Here is a 22519-nt window from a genome sequence, read left to right as displayed (position 1 = left end):
TCACTCTAATAAATGTGTAGAATGAGCACGAGTCAAAATTTGCCAATAACAGTCATGAACAAGATACCCTTGGAGCTGTATATGTGGTGGGAAGATCTGGGAAAATCAGGACAAGATAGGGTCAATCTTTACTCGGGAGTCTCACCGGGTTATTGAAGATTAGGCCTAGGGGAGATATCATAAAGGCATTGGATACGTTCTGGGACCCAGCTCACAACGTGTTTCATTTCTCGGATTTTGAACTCATACCCATTCTAGAAGAAATAGCCGGATATATTGGGAGCACTAAAGCTCCTCTGAGACACAAGTATTTGATTGCTCCAAGAGTCATCGCTACACACAAGTTCTTAGATTTCTTAAAGATAAGCAGGGGGGTCCATTACCCAGATTTGGCAGCTGGTTTTTCCACTCCGCAGTTTATATACCAGCGATACAGACATATAGGGGGGTTTAACAACCCAGAAAGCAAAATTTGTAGCAAAAGGAATCGCCTCAAATGGGAAGAACACATGCACTTTGCTTTTATGGTAGTTTTTGGTCTTCTAGTGTTTCCCAGGAAAGATGGGAATATCGATATACGGATAGCCGGGGTCATCAGCACTGTGCTTACTTAGGCCAAAAGCACCCTCGCACCCATGATAGTGTCTGAAATCTTCCGTGCTCTCACAGCCTGCAAAGCCGGAGGAGACTTTTTTGAAGGGTGTAACTTGTTGCTGCAAATGTGGATGATTGGACGTCTATGTCATCGTCCTTAATACATGAGCTATGAGTCCACATAGAAAATCTGCATAGAGGAGTTTTATACAAGGGTCGACTGGTTTAGCATGCCATAAGGGGTCACAGAGTGGATATCACGTCTCCGTTCCATCACTGCAGATCAAATAGAATGGACGTTCGGGTGGCTTCCTATAGATGAAATCATATACATGCTAGCTACCGGGCCTCACTTCTTCCTGATGGGTCTTAGAAGTATCCAGCCTTATGCCCCATACCGGGTTTTGAGACAGCTGGGGAGATGTCAAATAGTTCCAAAGGATGAAGACCTTAGTGCTCATGTAGTCGAGATTGGTTCTGAAGGTCAATTTCATGAAGCAGCAGTTCGCCAGATCTGGAGCGAGTGTCAATACTTGACAGCAAGCACCCAAGTGCGTGATTTATTCAGAGGTGAAGCTTCACCAGGGTACCTTGATGTATAAAAGGGAAGTTGAGTTTGGAAGGCCGAGCAGAAGACCCTATCTTCAAGAATTTGTCGAGGCGTCACAAGCGCAATGGGATTGGTTGGCCAAAAAAAATGAGTATAGGGCTACCATAAGCAAGCTGGAAAAGCAAGTCAAGGATCTTCAATTTGAGAATGGTCTGCAAGCCGCCGCGGATGAGGGTGAGAAGAAAATGCTAGCCAAGGAAAATAACGCCCTTCGAGCCCAAATTAGGGAAATGAAAATAGCGGCAGAAAATCCCGCCAGAAGTGCAAAAGATGGAAAGCTTATAGATAACCTTAGGCGGAAGGTGAGAAAGTATGGTTTTGATTTGAACAATGCAGAGGGTGAACTAGCAAGGGCCCGAACAAAATTGGCTAAGAATGCGGAGGAACGAACCCGCTTAGTTAAACAGTTAAAAGAGAAATATGACAATGAGGTTGTGGGGTTGAAGAAAAGGGTCACCATCTTTGACAACAAAATGATCAAGCAGGCAAAAGACTTTAAGGTAGAAAGAGAACACTGTTATGCAGCGATGGCACAGTTAGAAAGAGATCTGCAACAACTTCAAGAATAGAATCATCCATCTGAACAAACTTTAGAAGCTAGGGCCTAGCAGATTGGGTGTTTGTTGCAAGAAAAGGGCGTCATAAGGGAAAGGGTCCGAAGGATCACCGACTACATCACAATGAAGTGCAGTAAGTATGAAAACATGACCAGATCCATGTTTTTTGCCACTGTAATGACCTTTGTCCGCCAAATAATGGAGGATCTCTATCATCTCTAAGAGGATTTGGCGCATAAGCCCGTGGTGAGACCGACTGATTTCCCGCGGCCCCCCGGAGTAGTTGAAGCATTGATGTATTCATGATTTTCATTCGAGTATGTGTTTTCATTTTCTTTATTGGAGTCTGTTAGTCTGTTTTCGAGTCTGTATTTCCATTTTTCTTTGTTGGAGTCGGTTAGTCCGTTTTGTGTATGTACTTTCATCTTTCTGTTGGAGTCTGTTAGTCCCCCTTTTCGAGTCTGTTAGTTTAAATTCTGTAGGATGAGTCATTGTAATCAAGATGTTTTACAAAAACTTGAAAACCCCAAAATGTTTTTTTTATTTTAGACTTATTACCAGAACTACGCTTGGTCTGATTCATGCGGCGTCATGATATGTAGGCAATCCCCATAGGATTCGATCATAACCAGAAAAAAAAGAAAAAAGAGAGAAAAGAAGAAAAAGAAGAGAGAGAAAATAAGAAACAGTGGGAAAGAACAATGGCAAAACAAGAGAGAAAATGAGAGAGTAAAGAACAACGACAAATCAAGCAAAGAAAGACAGGAGTGAAAAAGAGAGAAAATTGCAAAATGGGCATTAGGGAAAGCCGGGATGATGCGAGCAACCGATCAAATGCATAATAGAAATGGTTAACTGCTTAGGTGCATTGCATCCCCAACGTGCGGTCGCATATCTGTTAAGCTCTAATCGCTAACAAATTTGTTGTTGAAATCAATTAGGCAGGTGGTTAGTTTGTTTGTCATTCTGGAAACTCATCCGTACAACACCAGGTCCAAAGACAAGTTGATCATGGCTAACCAAGTACTGGATGCGAGTGTTATTGACCCATCAAGAGAGGGGGAAAAGTCTGAGGTTAATCTGAAAGAGGAGTTGTACAAGCTGAAACAACAGATGGCAGAGATGTACCAAGCATGAGTGAAAGGGCATCCACCACTATCCTACCCCACCAACCCTGCTTTTGTCCCACCATTGGCTCAATCCCAGGAACCTCCCACTATTGATTCATCTCCAAGCTTTCCTATTTACTACCACTACCACGACACCACTTCCCAAACACCACAAGCTCCACCACCCAAACCAGTTCCATACCCTCTCTACCAGTCACCCCTATTTTCATGGCACCCCCACTTGTTACACTCCACCGATCCTCCAGTGAGCCTTTATTCTAGACCCAAGATAACCAATACTATGCCCCAGAGCCTACTTTCAAGGCCCCAGAACCTTACTCCTACACTCCTCGTTTTGACCTCCCTGTTGAAACTAAGAAGCCACCTAAAAATCCAGAATAGGAGGAGATGTTCAAGAAGGTTAAAAGCTTGGAGAAGTCATTTTGAAACATGTAGGTATTGGGAGGCCAGGTGAGCATGGCTTACAAGGATTTGTGCTTATTTCCCAATGTTCAACTGCTAATAGGATTCAAGATGCCCAAATTCGATCTGTATGACGGTCAAGGAGACCCGATGGCCCATTTGAGGGGATTCAGTAGTAAAATGAGAGGAGCCGGTGGGAAAGAAGAGATGTTGATGGCATACTTCAGTCTGAGTCTAAGCGGTGCAGCATTGGAGTGGTACACTTGTCAGGATCACATCAGATGATATACATGGGATGATTTCGCCCAAGCATTCGCTTGTCACTTCCAATACAACCTCGAGATTGTTCCAGATCATTTGTCTCTAACTAAGATTGAGAAGAAACCTAGTGAAAGTTTCAGGGAGTATGGTTTTCGTTTGAGAAAACAAGCGGCGAGGGTTGACCCTTCGATTAAAGAGAGCAAAATGGTGGATTACTTTCTGCAGGCCCTGAAGCCCACTTACTACGACCATCTGGTATCGGCCATAAGCAAGTCCTTCAACGAGGTAGTAAAGATGGGTGTCATGGTGGAAGAAGGGCTAAAGTCAAACAAAATCTTGAGTTATTCGGCTATTAAGGCAACTACCCAAGCCATCCGGAATGGTACTGGAGGATAATCGGAAAGAAGAAGAAAGAAGATGTGGTAACAATTGACTCAGGATCATGATGTGGACCTAGGGGCCCGTCCTACCATTATAATCAGCCGTGTCCCCACCACCAAACCTACACCCAAGCCTCGTATAATATACTCCAACATTACTACCCATCACCAGACCCTCATTTTTCTGTCCACCATGCCCAAACATACACTCAACCTCCTGCCCATGCACAATGGCGTGTGCCAACCCCACAAAACACTTACCCAGCTCCACAAAATGCCTACCCACCCCCACGAGCCTATCGAAACCCTCCCGGCTCGAGTTTCCGACCCAATCAAGCATTTAAGAACGAGAGGTTGCAGAGGAAGAAAACATCACCCCATTGGTAGAATCCTATACTAGCTTGTTCCACAGGCTGAGGCAATTGGATATGCTGAGGCCAATCGAGTCTAAATTGCCAAATCCTCCTCCAAAGAATCTTGATTACTTTGTAAGTTGTGAATATTGTTCTGGTACTCCGGGGCATGATATGGAAAAATGCTGGCACTTGAAAAGTGCTATCCAGGAGCTCATTGATACAAACCGGATTGAAGTCCAAGCTCCAGAGTCACCCAATATCAGCCAAAACCCACTGCCAACCCATCTACAAAACAAACATGATCGAGATAGTACATAAGAAAGGGGAGCCCAAGAAACTTTCACAGACCGTCATGATGATTCGGTCCAGTGAGGTCAAGCTAGTTAAAAAACCAATAGTTGAGGGATCAGTGAACAAGTTGAGCGGAACAAATGGTGAACCATCTTCGATAGTCGAGAAAGGGTCCCCAAGTGATGTCGAATCAAAACAAGAAAGGTCAAAAGTGGTTGTGCCAGGAGTGGCAATCAAGTCTGTCATAATTGTAGAGGGTGCCCGCACGGATCTTGTCATCATCAAGCCCGTAACCCAGTTGCCAATAGTCAATAGCAAGGCTATCCCATGGAACTATGAATGAGTGATAGTGACTTACAAGGGAAAGGAAGTGAAAGAAAAAGTCAATGAGGCCCATGGATTAACCCGCTCGGGGAGATGCTTTGCCCCGGAAGAGTTAAGAAAAGCTAAAACCTCCAAAGATAACCCAGTTCTAGTGAAGAAAGCAGTAACTGAAGAAGAGGCGGATGAGTTTCTGAGAAAAATGAAGGTACAAAACTATTCCATCGTGGAGCAGTTAAGAAAGACGCTTGCTCAAATTTCACTGTTGTCATTGTTAATCCACTCAGACGAGCATCGTTGGGCCTTGATGAAAATTCTGAACGAGGCTCATGTTCCCGACAAAATTTCAGTAAACCATCTGTAAAAGATCGCCAAAAAAATATTTGAGGTGAACATGGTCACCTTCTCCGATGATGAGTTTCCCGTGGAAGGTACTGAACACAACAGAGCCCTCTATCTTACAGTGAAATGTGAAGATTTCGTGGTTACCAGGGTATTGGTTGACAATGGTTCCAGTGCAAACATTTGTCCTCTCTCTACTCTAAACAAGTTGAAAGTGGATGATGAGAGGATTCACAAAAACAATATCTGCGTTCGGGAATTTGACGGTAGAGTGAAAGATTCAGTTGGTGATATAGTGCTTGAGTTGACAATAGGACCGGTTGAATTCACCATGGAGTTCCAGGTGCTGGATGTAGCCATTTCCTACAATCTACTGTTAGGTCGACCTTGGATTCATGCCGCCAAAGCAGTCCTGTCCACTTTGCACCAAATGGTCAAGTTCGAATGGGATAGACAGGAAATCGTTGTGCATGGAGAGGATAATTTGTGTGCTCACAGTGATGCCATTGTCCCGTTCATTGAGGTCAAAGATGACAAAGGGCCCTGCATCTATTAGGTTTTTGAAACAATGTCGGTTAAGAAAATTACAAAAGGGAAATGCATTCCAATTCCAAAGGTAACCACCGCATCAGTCATGGTGGCCTTCGAAATGTTGAAAAATGGCTTTGTGCCTGGTAAGGGTTTGGGTGCGTCCCTGCAGGGTATCATACAACCGGTGTCTCTCCCTAAAAACTTGGGTACATTTGGTCTGGGATTCCAACCCACAGCCGCAGACGTAAAAAGCTAGAAAGTTGAAACCGAGGACGTGGGCCCTTCCAAAGCCTCTCCCACAATTCTCCAGGTCATTTGTCAAGCCTGGTGCTAGGAAATGCCTAGTGACAACAATTCCCAGTTATGTGGTTGGCGTTGATGAAGAGTTAATTGAAAGGTTCGAGAGGTTGTTCGACGATGTGAACATGGTGGAAGTTGGAGAAGGTTCTAGAAAAGCAGATGTGCAGTTTGTTGGGCCGAGTGATAAGCTTAACAATTGGAAGGCTACTCCTCTCCCTACCCGGAAGGAGTTTTGGTAGTTTGCTTTGATTTTCTTTTAGTTTATCTGGATTATTATAGGGTTTTACTTCAGATTCTATGTTCCGTCCGTTTGGATGTATAAACCTTGTTATCTTTTAATTTCAATGAAATACAATTTTCCTTTTTCATCATTCCTGATAGTTTTATTTTTGTTTTTCTTTTCTTCCTTGTACAGTTCTTTTTATGCTGGTTTCAATTATATGACATGCACGAGGAATCTTCGGCCCAGTCTTAAAAGTCAATCTAATTCTGAAATAATAATTCAATAAATAGAGTGTGATGATGAATTAGAATATGATGAGGATGAGGCCTTCAAAGAGATTAATAAAGAATTAAGCCATTTTAAAGAAAAATCCAAGCCTAACCTGAATGATACAGAAGCAATCAATTTAGGGGACCCAGATAATGTTAGAGAAACTAAGATAAGTGTCCATCTTGAACCGCAAATCAAGGAAGAGGTAATTAAAGCATTGTTTGAATACAAAGATATTTTTGCATGATCATATGACTTCTAAGAACTAACTTGGTGGTTTACAAATTGCCCACTGACCCGGCACTCCCTCCAGTCAAGAGAAGCTGAGAAACTTCAAAACCAACATGAGTGTGAAGATTAAAGAAGAGGTCACAACGCAGTTTGATGCAAAGGTCATTCGGGTCATGCAATATCCCACTTGGTTAGCCAATGTTGTGCCTGTGCCAAAGAAGGATGGCAAGACCAAAGTGTGTGTTGATTACCATGATCTCAACAAGGCAAGTCCAAATGACAACTTCCCACTGCCAAATATCCACATTTTGATTGATAATTGCGCCAAGCATGAGATTGGGTCTTTTTGTGGAATGCTATGCGGGCTATCATCAGATCTTAATGGATAAGGAAGATGCGGAAAAGACGACATTCATCACGCCGTGGGGGACATATTACTACAGGGTCATTCTTTTTGGTTTGAAAAATGCTGGAGAAACTTACATGAGGGCAATGACGACCATATTCCATGACATGATACATAAGGAGATCGAGGTCTACGTGGATGATATGATCATAAAATCCAGGAAACAGTCTGACCACGTCAGAGATTTGAGGAAATTTTTCTAGAGGCTTCGTAGGTACAATCTTAAGCTTAACCCCGCCAAATGCACATTTGGCATTCCATATGGAAAACTGCTGGGATTTATAGTCAGCCATCGAGGTATTGAATTGGACCCGTCAAAGATCAAAGCTATCAAAGAATTGCCACCTCCAAGGAACAAGACTGAGGTGATGAGTCTGTTAGGGAGATTGAACTACATCAGTAGGTTTATTGCATAGCTCACGATAACTTGTGAGCCTATCTTCAAGCTGTTGAAGAAGGATGCTGCGGTCAAGTGGACAGACAAGTGTCAAGAAGCATTTGATAAGATAAAGGAGTACTTGTCAAACCCACCTGTGTTGGTCCCACCAGAATCGGGGAGACCTTTGATTCTTTATTTAACGGTCCTAGATAACTCATTTGGTTGTGTGTTGGGTCAGCATGAAATCACCGGCAGGAAGGAGCAAGCCATCTATTATCTCAGCAAGAAGATCACATCTTATGAGGTTAAGTACACTCACCTTGAAAGGACATGTTGCGCCCTAACTTGGGTAGCACAGAAGCTGAAGCATTATTTGTCATATTACACTACTTACCTCCTTTCTCGTTTAGACCCGTTAAAGTATATCTTTCAGAAACCTATGCCCACAAAGAGGCTCGCAAAGTGGCAAATTTTGCTCATAGAATTTGATATCGTCTATGTGACTCAGACTGCGATGAAAGCCCAAGAATTGGCCGATCATTTGCCCAAGAATCTGATGGATGAAGAATATGAACCTTTGAAGACTTATTTCCCTAATGATGAGGTGATGCACATTGACGAGTTGGAGCAGGTTGAAAATCCAGGTTGGAAACTTTTCTTTGATGGAGCTGCTAACATGAAAGGCGTTGGGATAGGAGTTGTACTTATTTTTGAAATAGGGCATCACCACCCTGTTACAGCTTAACTTCGTTTCTACTGTACCAACAACATGGCTTAGTACGAGGCATGCATTTTGGGTTTGAGGTTAGCTGTAGACATGAGTGTCCAAGAAATCTTGGACTTGGGAGACTCGGACCTCCTGGTGCATCAGATTCAAGGAGAATGGGAAACACGGGATTTAAAACTCATACCATATGTACAATGTTTGCATGATCTTTGTCAACGGTTCCGATCAGTAGAGTTCAGGCATATTCCAAGGATCTATAATGAAGTTGTCGACACTTTGGCTACTCTAGCGTCAATGTTACATAATCTAGATAAGTCTTATGTTGACCTTTTGCATATTCAGGTCCGCGATTAGCATGCTTATTGTAACATGGTGGAAGAAAAACTTGATTGTGAGCTGTGGTTCCACGATATCAGGAAGTATATCAGGATGGGGGTGTATCCAGTACAAGCCACGTGTGATCAAAAGAGAACAATTCATCATTTGGCAAGTGGAGTTTTCTTTAGTGGAGGAGTCTTGTACAAAAGAACTCCAGATCTTGGGTTGTTAAGATGCATAGATGCTAGACAGGCCACGACCATCATGACCGAAGTACATTCCGGAGTCTGTGGACCGAACATGAGTGGCTATGTTCTGGCAAAGAAGATTCTCCGAGCATGTTATTATTGGCTCACCATGAAGCGAGATTGTATCAGTTTTGTGCGCAAATGTCATCAATGCCAAGTATACGGAGATTTGATTCATTCTCCGCCATCTGAATTGCACGCAATGTCTGCACCATGACCCTTCGTATCTTGGGGCATGGATGTCATTGGACCAATTGAGGCAGCAACATCCAATGGGCACATGTTCATTCTGGTAGCCATTGATTATTTCACCAAGTGGGTTGAAGCTAAAACTTTCAAGTCTGTGACCAAGAAAGCAGTGGTCGATTTTGTTCACTCAAATATCATGTGTCGGTTCGGGATACCAAAGGTAATCATCACAGATAATAGTGCTAATCTCAATAGTAATTTGATGAAAGAGGTATGTCAGCAGTTTAAGGTTATGCATCCTAATTCCACCCCATACCGCCGCAAGGCGAATGGAGCAGTCGAGGCAGCCAATAAGAACATAAAGAAGATACTTCGGAAAATGGTGGAAGGTTCCATGCAATGGCATGAAAAGTTGCCCTTTGCGTTGTTGGGTTATTGCACTACTATTCGTACTTCAGTAGGTACAACTCCTTATTTGTTGGTATATGGCACTGAAGCAGTGATACCTGCGAAAGTTGAAATCCCATCCCTCTGGATTGTTGCTGAAGCCGTGATTGATGATGATGAGTGGGTCAAACCCCGCCTGGAGCAATTGAGTTTGATCAACGAGAAAAGATTGGCAGCAGTGTGTCATGGCCAGTTGTATCAAAAAAGAATGGCAAGAGCGTACAACAGGAATGTGCGTCCTCAGAAATTTGAAGTGGGTCAGCAAGTATTGAAACGCATCCTGCCACATCACGCCGAAGCAAAAGGCAAGTTCGCCCCAAATTGGCAGGGGATGTTCATCGTGACGAGAGTGTTGTCCAATGGTGCTTTGTATTTAACAGATATAGAAGACAAATGTGTAGATATGGATATCAATTCTGATGCAGTCAAAAGATATTATGTATGATTTCTTTGGTTTGAATTGTGTTTGTTTGTACTTGGCATGTTTTGAAGATTGGAATGACAAAGACATTTTGTTCTGCTATCTAAACACTTTATCCTTTGTTACCCCTTTGAGCCTTATTTATTTCCTTTCATGCCCTTCTTTTGGAATAAGTAGCAAAGTTTAGAAATAGGAGCACAAAAGATAAGTAAAGGAAAAGAAAAAAAAAGATAAGAGAAAAAGAAGAAGAGAAGAAAAGAAAGAGAGAAAAGAAAGAGAAAAATCTCAACAACAAAGTAATACCTATGACATGAACTACGTTCGAGCTGATTCCTTTTAAGGATACGTAGGCAGCCTCACGGTTCGGTCCCATCAAAATAAAAATCTAAAAGTCACAGGCAGAGAAATTGGGGCAGAAAGTTGTGGTTGTTGTAAGAAATCTGATTCCCAAAAATTGTAATTTTGAACCCATTCGAATTATTTTCAGCCTTTTTGATATCCTTTCTTTCTAACCCCATCCAAAAGCCCACATTACGGTCGAAAGAAATACCTTCCGATCAGTGTTCGAGAGATACCAAGTCAAGCAAATAGAGGTGATTCATATCAAGGGCAACACTTCGGTCTAAGCAAGAAAAATGAAAAATGAGAGTCTTATTGGTGAAAATCCTCATGGGCACCGTAAGGCGATGAAAGCTAAGAGAAATAAAAAATGAAAGAGTCTTATTGGTGAAAACCCTCACGGGCACCTTAAGGCGAAAGTGAGTTGAGAGATGAACAAATGAGAGGGGTTTGTTGGTGAAAACCCTTCAGGGCACTGCAGGCCGAACAAGGTCAATGTTTTGGTGAAGAAATTGGGTTTTGAAGATCTCAAGGCATAAAGTACGACAACTGAAAGTTGATTGGTTGGATAGACTGGACCGATTAAACCGAAGTGCATGTCATAATCATTAGTACCAGCTTCTCCACTCAGATAAGTCTTTTTTCCTTTTCCCCTTCAAACAACCATCCAGTTTTGGATTTTCCTTCCTTATTCCTAACCCTCAAAGTCATTGCATTTCATTTCTTTCGGGTTTATTTCTATAAGATGTTTTCAATATCAATTGTGTTTAAGCCAATAATAAAGGATTTCAAAGATCACTACCAACTTCCAAAATTGCACAAAGCGCAGTGTGGCCAAAGCATGCCAAAGATAGTATGATCTAAGGTAGGACACAAAGTGTCGGTGAAAGTTCTAATGTTGGAATGGTTTAGTGATTCCATGAGAGAAAGGTCGAAAGTGTAAAACAACGGTTTGGGTATGGAGCACTCAGGTCATCCATGGTCTTGAGGTTGAGGATTAGTCATAAAGTCAAATAATTATTGGCCAGTTTGGGGAAACTAGTCAAAGCAAAACACGACAGCAGAGAGACCACCTTCAACAAGAATGCCACAAACTAACCACCACATTTTAAACTGACAAGATTTTTCTTTGATTTGAAACAGGGGCAGGAAATTTTGTTTGTTTCGGAGAAACCCTCTGTAAGGAAAAGCAAGTACCAAACAGGTTTAACCATAAATTCTTAGGACCCTCTTAGAAAATGGGACTTAGTTAAAACTCAAAACATTCATGAGTAACAAGATCTAGCATAGGCTCTACCTTGAGGGAATATAAGTTGGCCTTGAAGTTTTCATGCTTAGGATGTGATTCAATTTGAAGTTTTCAAGACCCTCCTGAACAATGGGACTTAGCTTTAAGATTCCCATTAGATAACAAGATTTAGCGTAAGTTCTATTGTAGGGTAGTATAATTCAGCCGTAAAAGTTGTCACTCTTAAGATAAGACTTGATTTTTTATTTTCAGGACCCTCCTGAATAGTGGGACATAGTTTTAAGATTTTCTTAGATAACAAGATTTAGCGGAAGTCACACCTTTAAAAGATATAATTTAGCTTTAAAACTGCCATTGGGATCTAGCTTTCAAATTCTTAGTGATATTTGGTAACATGATTCAGTTAACACTCACAGATGCGCCCAACCACTAAATTGGGGCAAAAAATTTTCTTTGTTTTGTCTATTTTGTTGGTAATCAGGATCCCACCTGGAGAACAAAACAATTCAAGTGTCGGTAATCAGGAGACCACCTGAAGAACAAAGCAATTCAAGTGTTGGTAATCATGAGCCCACATGAAGAACAAAGCAATTCAAGAATCGGTAATCAGGAGCCCACCTGAAGAACAAAGCAATTCAAGCATTGGTAATCAGGAGCCCACCTGTAGAACAAAACAATTCAAGCATCGGTAATTAGGAGCCCACCTGAAGAACAAAACAACAATTCAAGTGTTGGTAATCAGGAGCTCACCTGAAGAACCAAACAACAATTCAAGTGTTGGTAATCAGGAGCCCACCTGGAGAACAAAGAAATTTAATTATCGGTAATTAGGAGCCCACTTGAAGAACAAAGCAACAATTCAAGCATCAGTAATCAGGAGCCCACCTGAAGAACAAAGCAACAGTTCAAGCGTTGGTAATCAGGAGCCCACCTGAAGAACAAAGCGGCAATTCAAGTGTTGGTAATCAGGAGCCCACCTGAAGAATGAAGGGAAGAAACAAGGTTAAAAAGAGATCAACAATCAGGATCCCACCCGAAAAATGAAGGGAAGCAGTTCAAGTTTTGAGGAAAAGTAGCGCAAGTGTTGGTAATCAAGAGCCCACCTGAAGAACGAAGGGAAAACATCAATGTTCGAAGGAAGACAGTTCAAGTTCAGCAGTCAGGCGCCCCCCTGAAGAAAAGGGAAAGCATCTCAAATTACAATTCAAGTCGGCAACAAAGGAATTTAACCTGGAGAATACAAGTCAACAAAGCAACAAGAACTACAAGATCAAGTTCGAAGATATAGATAGGATGCTTGTAACGTATAGATCGTAGTTTAGTCTAGATTCTTTTATTCTTTCATGGTGTAATAAGGAGTTCAGTAAGCAGCAGCAGCAATAGTGAAATCACAGCTTCATGGTAGTCCCAGCTACCGAGACTTCCCGAACTACACTGACCTAATTCCTTTATAGCCAAGGATATGTAGGCAACTTCGGAAGTAGAGTGCGGTCAAATTTTTCAAAAAATGCTTCCCACGGAGTATTCAAACGGGCAAAAATTGCTCGTTTCTACTCACTTTATCTTTGCACGAAAACTCTCTGTGTTTCCGAGCAAAGAGGGGCAGCTATGAGCATGTGATTTTTGCCCTATATGAATTTTTTTTGGTAATCCGCTAGGAAAGCGCCTAGGTCTAGTTTTCATTAATAATAAAATAAAAATACAAATTAAAGTTACAAAATCCATTGTCCGGGAGCCTTATGCTATGAAATAAATAAAACTTGATAGGTACATAGAACATATTACCAATGTTGAGTTTTGAGCTCCACATTAGTATCACAAAATGAGTATTAAGTAGTCTAATTATATGATGCGTAAAATCTAGCTGTTGATAGTGAATTAAAAGAACTGTGCTTTTATTGTTGATATGACTCTCCTTTCCTTGGCCTTGTGTTCCCATTATTTGTGCCAATTTATCCCAAAACATAGTAACATAGTATCTGGTCGATTTGTAGTGATGTTTCTCGAGCATTGCAGCTTTCTGTCTGCATGTTGTGTACGCTTGTCTGCTTGACCTCATCTTTGTTGTTGAGAATTTGTTTGATCTCCTTGCATTCAATACATAGGATGCCTTTGAATCAAAGTGGAAGGTTATTGCTGAGCATCTAGAAAGGTCATCGAGAATCCAATTTTTGCAACTGTCAAGACGCGAATTGAGGTCGAGTGCCGAACTATTCTTCCTTGTGCATGCCAATGATCGTGTGAGTTCCAGCCTTGTTGTGATCCCTTTTGCACTTTGTTTATTTCTTTATTATTTCCTTTGCAATGAAGCAAGCATGCATTAAAAGTATAAAAAGTGCATGGGTAGCTTTTGTATGCCTAGCTTTTCCCCGAACTTCTGCCCTCTCCACCATGCTGGTTGTATAACCAATGCATTGAGCCAATCAAGTGCACGATTAATTTTGTGCTTTTCTTCTTTAGTAGAGCTTGTCTCTAATTGTGTTATTATTGTCTGCAATAGGCATATTGACGAATGGACGTGTGTTACTTTTGAACTCAAGAACCCTGATCTTAGAATTCGATGTTGTTCCTCTCTCTTGTTCTTGTTGCTTTGAGTGTCCATGTGGTCAGCTCCAATCTATCCCTTTCTCTCAAAAATTCTGAGTATGAGCCTTATGAACCCCATACAGCATGAGAATAGTTGATGTTGCTCTTGTTTGTTGAATCTTCCATAGTTTGTATCACTGCCTAGTTGCAAGTTCCTTCCATTGGAATGAATGCACTGCATTAATACCACCAATGGTGATTTCTTGATAACACAGTACATGAATACATCTTTAGAACCTGCAAAAAGGAAAAAAATATTATTGAAAAAGGTTATCCCCATGTTCTCCTCCGTAAAGATTCAAGCATGGTGATTGCATGTTATGGCTCTATAATCAATTGCATTTGTTTCTTCCCTTTCCTTCTCTAGTTTCTTACAACTCTTATTCTCAATTTTGGACATTGTAGCTTATCTTCATTTACCAACCTCCTGCTCGACACATCCAGTTCTCAGAAATCATGACTCTCGATGTTACCACTGTCAAGAGCATAATTTTCAAGGTGGTCTGCTAGTTTGTTGCCCTCTCTAAAAATGTGTGATACTTTGAAATTAAACCCCTCTTTGAGTCTTTTGATTTCCTCCACTGCATCCACAATATTCCAAGGTGTCTTCCACGGTCCATCTATGATGTTTTTCAGCATCATTAAGTCTTTTTGAAGCCAGATGTTGTTGAAGTTCATTGCTCTGCACATTGTCATTGCCTCTACTATTGTTGGTACCTCAGCTTCATTATTTGATCCCTCCTTAATTTCTCTTCCTGCTGCATATCTTATATCCCCACAATCATCCCTCAAACAAATCCCTATTGCACTCCTCCCAGGATTCCCTCTAGAGGCCCCATCTGTATTAGCTTTGATCTATCCATCCCTTGGCAGCTCCCATAATACCTTGTCCCATCTTAACTTAAGAACATAATTTTCTAGTGTATACAGTATGTCTTGCCATCTATGAAGGACATAAATGCCAGGCTTTTTTATTTTCATTAGAGCTTGAATGGTGGAAGATACTTGATAAATTACTCTGTTGACTGATACCACGATCCCATATTTCAATGAGTTCCTCCTCTTCCATAGCTCTTAGACAATACACACTGGCAGTGCCTGCATTATTGGCTTCAGTCGTTGTATCACTGGTGTTGTCCAACACTTTGTAATAGCCTGTTGTAAGGTCAATTCTTCCACTGCAATTCCTGCTCTCCTCAGAAAGTAACTCCATACAATCCTAGTTGCATTAGAAGTGTAAAACAAATGTACTAATGACTCCTCCTTAGGTTCAGCACAACACCAAAATTTAGAAGGCATGAAGTATCCTAGTTTGCGCATGAAATCGTCTAGAGGCAGCTTGGCTTTCCACACCTTCAACATAAAAAAAGGAAATCTTGAAAGGTAACCCTTTGACCCATATCTTCTGATAAGTTAATCTTGGATCGACTCTTCTTCGCAGATATTCCCATGCTGACTTTACTGAAAAATATCCCCTTGTTTCAAGCATCCAGAATGGTGTATCTAACTCATTGCATTCGTTAGATGGTCTAATATTCTGCACAATGTGTTGTGCCAAATCTTCAGGTAGAATCTCAAAAATTCTCTCCACATTCCACATACCATTTTCTACCAGATCATTGACATTGTGAATATCCTCATCAATACCAAACTATGGAGGAAGTTGAAAATATAAAGCTCCTAACTCAGTCCAATTGTCGTACCAAAATAGAGCTGATCCCATTCTCAATTTCCAATAGATCTAATACTTAATCAAGTCCCTATATTCTATCATTTTTCTCCAAATGTGTGATCCATTCCTCCAGGGCACAATGACTGCATTTAGCTTCTTGCAGTACTTTTGACTCATAAAAGAACTCCATAAACTAGGCTTTGTCCTAAAATTCCACCACAATTTGCAAAAGAGTGCCTTTGGTACATCATGTAGGGATCTGAAACCTATGGCCCCTCCTCAAGAGGCATACAAAGATTAGTACACGATGCCTAATGTCTAGAGTTGCCTCCCACATTGTTGCTCCAGAATAACTTTGCAAAAATGTTGTGTAATTTGTTGATCACATAGCTTGGTAGATTAACTGCTGACAAAAGATGAATTGGGATACTCTGCAGAACATTTGCAATCAATACAGTCCTGCCACCTATTAATAGTAGCTTGCCTTTCCATGACTATAATTTGTCCATAACTTTTGTGATTAACCCCTGGTAATAGTCCCTCCTTCTTCTTACGTAAAAAATAGGGCAGACCAGATAAGTCAAAAGGAAACCCTGTCTTCCTATACCTGTAATCCTTTCAACCTTGTTAATCACCTCATTATCCGTTAAATGATGCATGTATATGGCTGATTTGGCCTTGTTCACCAGCTGCCCAGATGATATTTCGTATGCATGTAATATCTCCATCACAAGTCTCAATGAGGTAGTATCAGATGAGCAGAAAATGATTGTATCATCAGCGTAGGAAAGATGATTTATTTTCGGGCTCCATTTTGGTAGTCCAAATTCACAGAAATACAGGTTTGAGTGTAGTGAATTCAAACCTCGAGACAATGCTTCTACCGCCAATATGAACAAAGTTGGTGACAAAGGGTCTCCCTGCTTCACTCCCCTGGATAACTTGAAGAATCCTTTTGGCTGACCATTTACAAGAATAGAGTACCAATTATTCCCAATCAAATCAAAGATCAAGCCAATAAAAGCTTCCGGAAATCCTATTTTCCTTAGCATTTTGGTCAGGAATAGCCATGATAATCTATCGTATGCTTTTGTCATATCAATCTTAATCACAACATTTGGACCTGCCTTTGTTCTGGACCTGATATCCGTAATGATTTCCTGTGTTAATAGTAGATTCTTGACTATACTTCTGCCCTTCAAAAAATCTGCCTGTTCTTCTGAGATTAGATTTGGTAAAATGTCAACCAACCTCTCATGAATAACCCTCGAGAAGATCTTGTTAACAAAGTTGCTGAGACTGATTGGTCTCATGTCGGCAAAAGTCATCACTTATTTTTTCTTTGGCAACAAAACCAGGTTTGTGTGTGTCACACTCTTAGGCAACTGCTGACCACAAAAGAATGCCTTCACCATGCCGACTACATCTTCTTCAATGATTTCCCAGCATGTATGATAAAAGGCACCCGTGAATCCATCCGGTCCACCTGCTGAGTCTCCATTTAATCCCATAACTGCTTTCTTCACTTCCTCAGTAGTAGGCAATGCCATCAATCTCTCATGTTGTTCACTATCTACCATTGAAGGGACATGATTCAGAATATCAAATGCATTAGGAACTGCATTCTCAGTGAATTGATCTTTGTAGAACTTTACTGCCTCATCTGCTATTAAGTCTTCCTCCTCAATCCAGTTACCAAGGCTATTCTGGATCCTTGCTAATTTCAGCCTCTTCCTTCTTCCATTAACTTGAACATGGAAGAATTTAGTGTTTCTATCGCCATCTTTGAACCACAACATACCAGTTTTTTTCTCCATAATTCTTCTTCTAAAGCAAGATATTTAATCATTTCAGCTTGAACCTATTGCAATCTTGTCTATTCATCTGTGTGCGGTTGACTTCAAATTGCCTTTCATGAACCAAAACCACCTCCTCTAGGATAGCAATCTTATGAAATATATCCCCATATGTAGCTCTACCCCAAATAGGAAGTGCTTGCTTAAGCTTCTTTAACTTGTAGTTAAAAATGTAGAAAGGGTTAGCACTAAAATCTGCATTCCAATTTTCTTTGACTACATCTTTGAAGGTATCATGCTTAGTCCAAAAGTTAAGAAATCTGAATGATTTCTTAATTGGAGGAGTTTCTATATCACATTTCATCTGCATTGGGCAGTGATCAGATCCTATTTTGGATAAGTGAGTTATCTCCAATCCAAGAAAGGTATGTTGCAATTCATTGTTGCCAAAGCATCTATCCAATATTTTAAATATACAGTCCTCCTCTGATCTTCCATTCCACGATGTAAATATGCTTCCTTTAAATCCCAAATCTGTCAAGTTGCAAGTATTGATGCAATGTCTGAAGTCGTCTACTTCAATAAGAGAAACTAGCAAGCCTCCATACTTCTCTTCCTCGTCCCATATCACATTAAAGTCACCTCCAACTAGCCAAGGTACTATCATATCTGATGCCATTACATACAAAGTACCCCATAATTCTATTCTTTCAATGCAATTACATTTGGCATAAACTAGTGTGAGGATGAGCTCAACATGTGTTTCAGTGTGAATTAATCTCAAAGTCAGTTGTTGAGTCATGTTATATAAAATAGTAACCTAAAAAATTTCATCAATAAAAGCTCAAATCTTGTTTGACACATTCACCACAGTCTGTGCTAAACCAATTCTTGCTCTATACCTCTCCATTTTGTGAGACTGTTGCATAGGCTCAAGGATTCCTATGAACTCAAAATGATGTTGCATGTGCATTGTAATCAGCCTTTCAAATGCTTGTATTGTATTTACTGACCTGACATTCCATATAATGGCATCCATTAAAGGTTTTGGGATTTGGACTGTGTTCTCCTTGTTTGTACTCCACTAGCTGGAACAGTAGAAGTCTCTTTGGACTGTTTCTTTCTTCCTTTTGTTGCAGATTTTACTATTTCAATAAGCCTTGGTGACAAATCTCCCTTCTTAGCAACATTTAGGAAGTTTTGTGCAGTGGATTCCTCATCTATGTCTCTACCTTTTTGCTCTGCGTGGTCAACTTGGTCATGTGCTTCCATGTCTTCTTTTGATGTCACAATATCATATGCCTGGTTGATATGTTCAGCAGCTTTGTCAGCCCGCTCATTGGGCAACAACTGTGTGTTGTTCAATGGAACAGTATTTCTTGCTAATTCCTGTACTGTCTTCAATGGAACAGTACTTCCTGCTAAATCATGCACTATCTTCTCTTGTTTCTTGTCTGCATTTTCAGTTTCTTTTAAGACATTACAATCAGCAATTTGTATAGTCCCTCCTGGATCTATTATATTAATGTCCCCCTCATTTGGCACTTCTGCTGTTGCATTTGTGTGGTCACTACTGTTTTGAATAGTCAGTATATTTTCCTGCTCCTTGATAGCCAAAATCCCTGAGCTGTGTACATCAATAATCATATGAATGGCCATACCAGTATCATTTACACTTTCATCTTCTGCTTCATTTCCTCCAATTTCGTCCTCACTATGCATGATATCTGGGATCTGAGTATCTGCTAAGACTTCTTCTGTTTGGTTAAACCATAATCTCCCACCTATCCAACTTTCTTTTTCATTGCTCCTGAATTTCTCAAAATCTATATCCTCGACAAATTCATTTTCATTATTGATTGCTAATTTTTCTTCAACTCTGGTGTCCTGAGAGGGAATGTCTTGGCAGGAGGTATTCATTGCTGCTACATTTCTGTTGAAAGTTTTCTCAACCCAATCAGCTATTGTTTCCTTGTTTGTAGGTACCCTTTTCCCACTCCCCCTTTTATTTGTCACCACTCCTCCAGTGCTTGTGCCTATACCAACTGAATGAAGATTAAATTCTGGAGCTGCATGATTCAACTTTCCTGCTGTGTTTGATAGCTGCTGTTTGTTTTGTTGCTCAGTACCATGATTCACTCTTGCTGGAGTATTCGAACTTGGGTGGACTGTTACTAAGGCCATTTGATTACCATTACTACTCTGATTTTTCTTAGCATTATCATTGACATTACTTTGAGTTATTCTTTTTGCAGAAGTAATGTCAACTTGACTAATGTCCTATACTTCTTTAAAAACTGCAAGTTCTTTCCCTTGTACATCCTCCGTTGCTTCTTCATGTAGTACTGCAAACTTATTAGAAGTTTGTAGCTGGTCATTATTAAGAACTGCTGATTTCTTCTCTTGAATTGGTACAATATCTTTTCCAGTTTTAAACACACCTTCAGCCAAAATCTCCTTTGCTTTTCCCCTATTGTCCTTGACCTCTTTCCATTGTGCACCAACATTCCCCACTACCTTACCACTTGATAGAATCATCAATGGAGTTGCCCCTTTATCTTGTTGATTATTGGATCCTTTCTCTAATGCCTTGTTGGATTTCTATTCCACAGCCTTACTATTGCTCAAATCTGGATGAATCTTCCAGCATTCTAACATGTCGTATCCTTGCAATTTGCACTCCTTGCAATATTTAGGTAGGTAATCATAATTAATGTTTACCCATTCAGTTCTTACTTCACTATTTGCCTTGTTGACAATGTCCATTCGAACTTTCTTAGGTAGGTCTGCTAGCATGTCCACCAACACTTTCACACGAGCATAACTAGGTCTAGTTTTTTTGACAGTAGCCAAGTCCAAATGGAGGGGTTTACCAACAACAGAAGCTAGAGAAAACAAACATTCTCTGACAAAATATGTAGGCAGCAGATTAGGGAATGAGATCCAAGCCATTACCTTAGATGTCTCTTCGCCAACTTTGAATTTTGCATCATAGATCAAGGTTCTTAGTTGATATTCATCTCCAAGGTTATCATTTACATAATACACACCTTTTGAAGTCTACATAATCTTGCCATAATGAAAATCGAATCAAAATGTGCCTATCACGAAGATATCCAATGTTGCATTCAGCTTTGATACCACACTGCATAGGAACAATGCGACATATTTCATTGATATCTGGCCATCCGTAGGAAAATTTGCAAACAACTGCCTGTTGCAATCCTTCCATATAGTTCATACGTTCAACTTCTGATTCTATAAAGCATACAGTTGGTTGTCTTTGAAATAATTGAGCTTGTCTTGGGGGAATTGGATCAACTACTACTGCTCGATCTTGTAATGTCGAAGTGCTGGTCGTAGGTTTTACAGTGTTTGCATAATCCATAGGTTTTGGAACATTAGTTGTTGTCGTGCATGGCTGGATGATGTTAGGGGGAGGTGGGGATGTGGCCCAGCGATTGAGGGTAGCTGGCCACTGGCCATAGTGGCTATGGCAGTGCTGCGAAAAAGAGCAGTGATCTTCCAACTCTAACGTGTTTCTTCAAAAGTCTTGAAAACACATAGATCAACCCAGATTTTCACGACAACACTCTCTTGTACCAAAGCTAATTCTTTAGCAGCTTAATATCTATGACAAGAAATGCAGCAACTTTTCTAATTCAATGCTACAGTAGTTCTGAATTTTTTTTGTAATCTGTTGTTGCTTTTAGCTTCAAATCTGAGAATCATATTTAAAAACAAACCATCCAAGTTAATTTTCAACCATCCAAACATCACGTTACATAAGCAGAAGCTTGCAATAGCAGCAACGTTGAATTTGGCAAAAGAGAGTTCGATGCTACAATAACTCTTAAAAGCAATTTTAAGATCTATTGTGAATGATTATAGATTTTAGGAAGAAATCAAAAGGAGATTGTTCATAATGAGAAGGGTGTTCTTTTGGGACAAATTTTGTGACCTTACCTTGCCGGATTCCGGAGTTATGGACGATGAATAGTGATAGAATTACTATTCATGTTCATCCTAGAGAGAAGGGAGAGGTATTTTTTTCGCTGTATCCCTTATATGAATTACTCCCATAGATTCAAGAAAATAAATTTTTTCCATTGTTTGCAATTTCATGGATTTTTGTAGCATTTTTTTATTAATTGCTTGCATTTTTCTGTGCACGTTTATTTTATTTACTTCATGAAAATAAAAAAATAAAATACATTGCATTTGCATTTAGGATTTAATTTCGCATTTTTAAATTAATTAATAATTTAGTTGTGTTACAAAAATAAAAAATCACAAAAATGACTCATTTTTGCATTTCGTTTCGAATTTTGTAGTTGTGCTTTTAATTTGATTTTTAATTAATTGTGTTAATTATTACTTAGAATAATTATATTAATTTAGTATAACTTGGGGTTAGGATTTAGTTTAGGTTTTATTTTAATTTTGAAAAAAAAAAAGAAAAGAATTTTGAATAAATTGAAAAGAAAAGAAAAAGGGAAAGAAGTAAAAGAGATCAGGTTTTGGGCCATTTGGATTTGAATTCCCCAAGCCCAATTTAATTCCCATTTACCCTCCCATACCCATCCAAAACCAACCCACGACCCACCCCAAAACCCAGCCTACCCCACCAATGAGCCAAACGACGTTGTTTTAATTGATTGGATCAGGACCATTGATCACTTTTGATCTGACGGTCCAGAACTGAGGCATGTGACAGTATTAACTGTCTGAATCTGTATACCCCCCCAAACCCCGTCCCTCTCACTCCACCCATCATTAGTAACCAAACTGTGTTAATCCCCAGAACGCCGCCCTGATTTTCCACCGCCTCAAGCCCAACGGCGCCACCACCAAATTACCCCAAATCAACACCCAAACTCCCATTCATCCCCTCATTCTAAATCTTCACTCTGTTTCCCTCGAATCTTTCTTGAGCCTCTCGA

The 22519-nt window shown here is 40.3% G+C and overlaps 3 protein-coding genes across 3 annotated transcripts; 1 reads left to right on the top strand and 2 right to left on the bottom strand.

Annotated features, from left to right (window-relative positions):
* Positions 1-5296: 5296 nt before the first annotated feature.
* LOC138881197 (uncharacterized) lies at positions 5297-5800 on the top strand. Its single transcript, XM_070161405.1, has one exon. It carries the CDS (start codon positions 5297-5299, stop codon positions 5798-5800), a length of 504 nt encoding a protein of 167 aa, XP_070017506.1.
* Positions 5801-14139: 8339 nt separating this feature from the next.
* On the bottom strand, positions 14140-17093 carry LOC138881196 (uncharacterized). The gene is made up of 5 exons (XM_070161404.1): positions 16353-17093; positions 15571-15759; positions 15198-15461; positions 14582-14963; positions 14140-14345 (listed from the first exon to the last, which is right to left on the bottom strand). Exons 1-5 carry the CDS (start codon positions 17091-17093, stop codon positions 14140-14142), a joined length of 1782 nt encoding a protein of 593 aa, XP_070017505.1.
* A 532-nt stretch (positions 17094-17625) lies between these two features.
* On the bottom strand, positions 17626-18255 carry LOC138881195 (uncharacterized). Its single transcript, XM_070161403.1, has one exon. The coding sequence runs from the start codon at positions 18253-18255 to the stop codon at positions 17626-17628; it is 630 nt and encodes a 209-aa protein (XP_070017504.1).
* Positions 18256-22519: the final 4264 nt, after the last annotated feature.

This window comes from Nicotiana sylvestris, chromosome 11, assembly GCF_000393655.2.
Source record: "Nicotiana sylvestris chromosome 11, ASM39365v2, whole genome shotgun sequence".
In the NCBI taxonomy this organism is placed as follows: domain Eukaryota; kingdom Viridiplantae; phylum Streptophyta; class Magnoliopsida; order Solanales; family Solanaceae; genus Nicotiana; species Nicotiana sylvestris.
This window is presented reverse-complemented; position numbering and strand designations above follow the sequence as displayed.

Excerpts from the sequence above, each read along its gene's own strand:
- LOC138881197 (XM_070161405.1), top strand. The coding sequence starts at position 5,297 with ATGGTCACCTTCTCCGATGATGAGTTTCCCGTGGAAGGTACTGAACAC.
- LOC138881196 (XM_070161404.1), bottom strand. The coding sequence starts at position 17,093 with ATGAGACCAATCAGTCTCAGCAACTTTGTTAACAAGATCTTCTCGAGG. Across the intron at positions 14,964-15,197 it reads CAATAATGCAGGCACTGCCA|ATCAAAGCTAATACAGATGG; the intron begins GTGTGTATTGTC and ends AGGGATGGATAG. Across the intron at positions 14,346-14,581 it reads AAATTATGCTCTTGACAGTG|GTTCTAAAGATGTATTCATG; the intron begins GTAACATCGAGA and ends TCCTTTTTGCAG.
- LOC138881195 (XM_070161403.1), bottom strand. The coding sequence starts at position 18,255 with ATGGCATCAGATATGATAGTACCTTGGCTAGTTGGAGGTGACTTTAAT.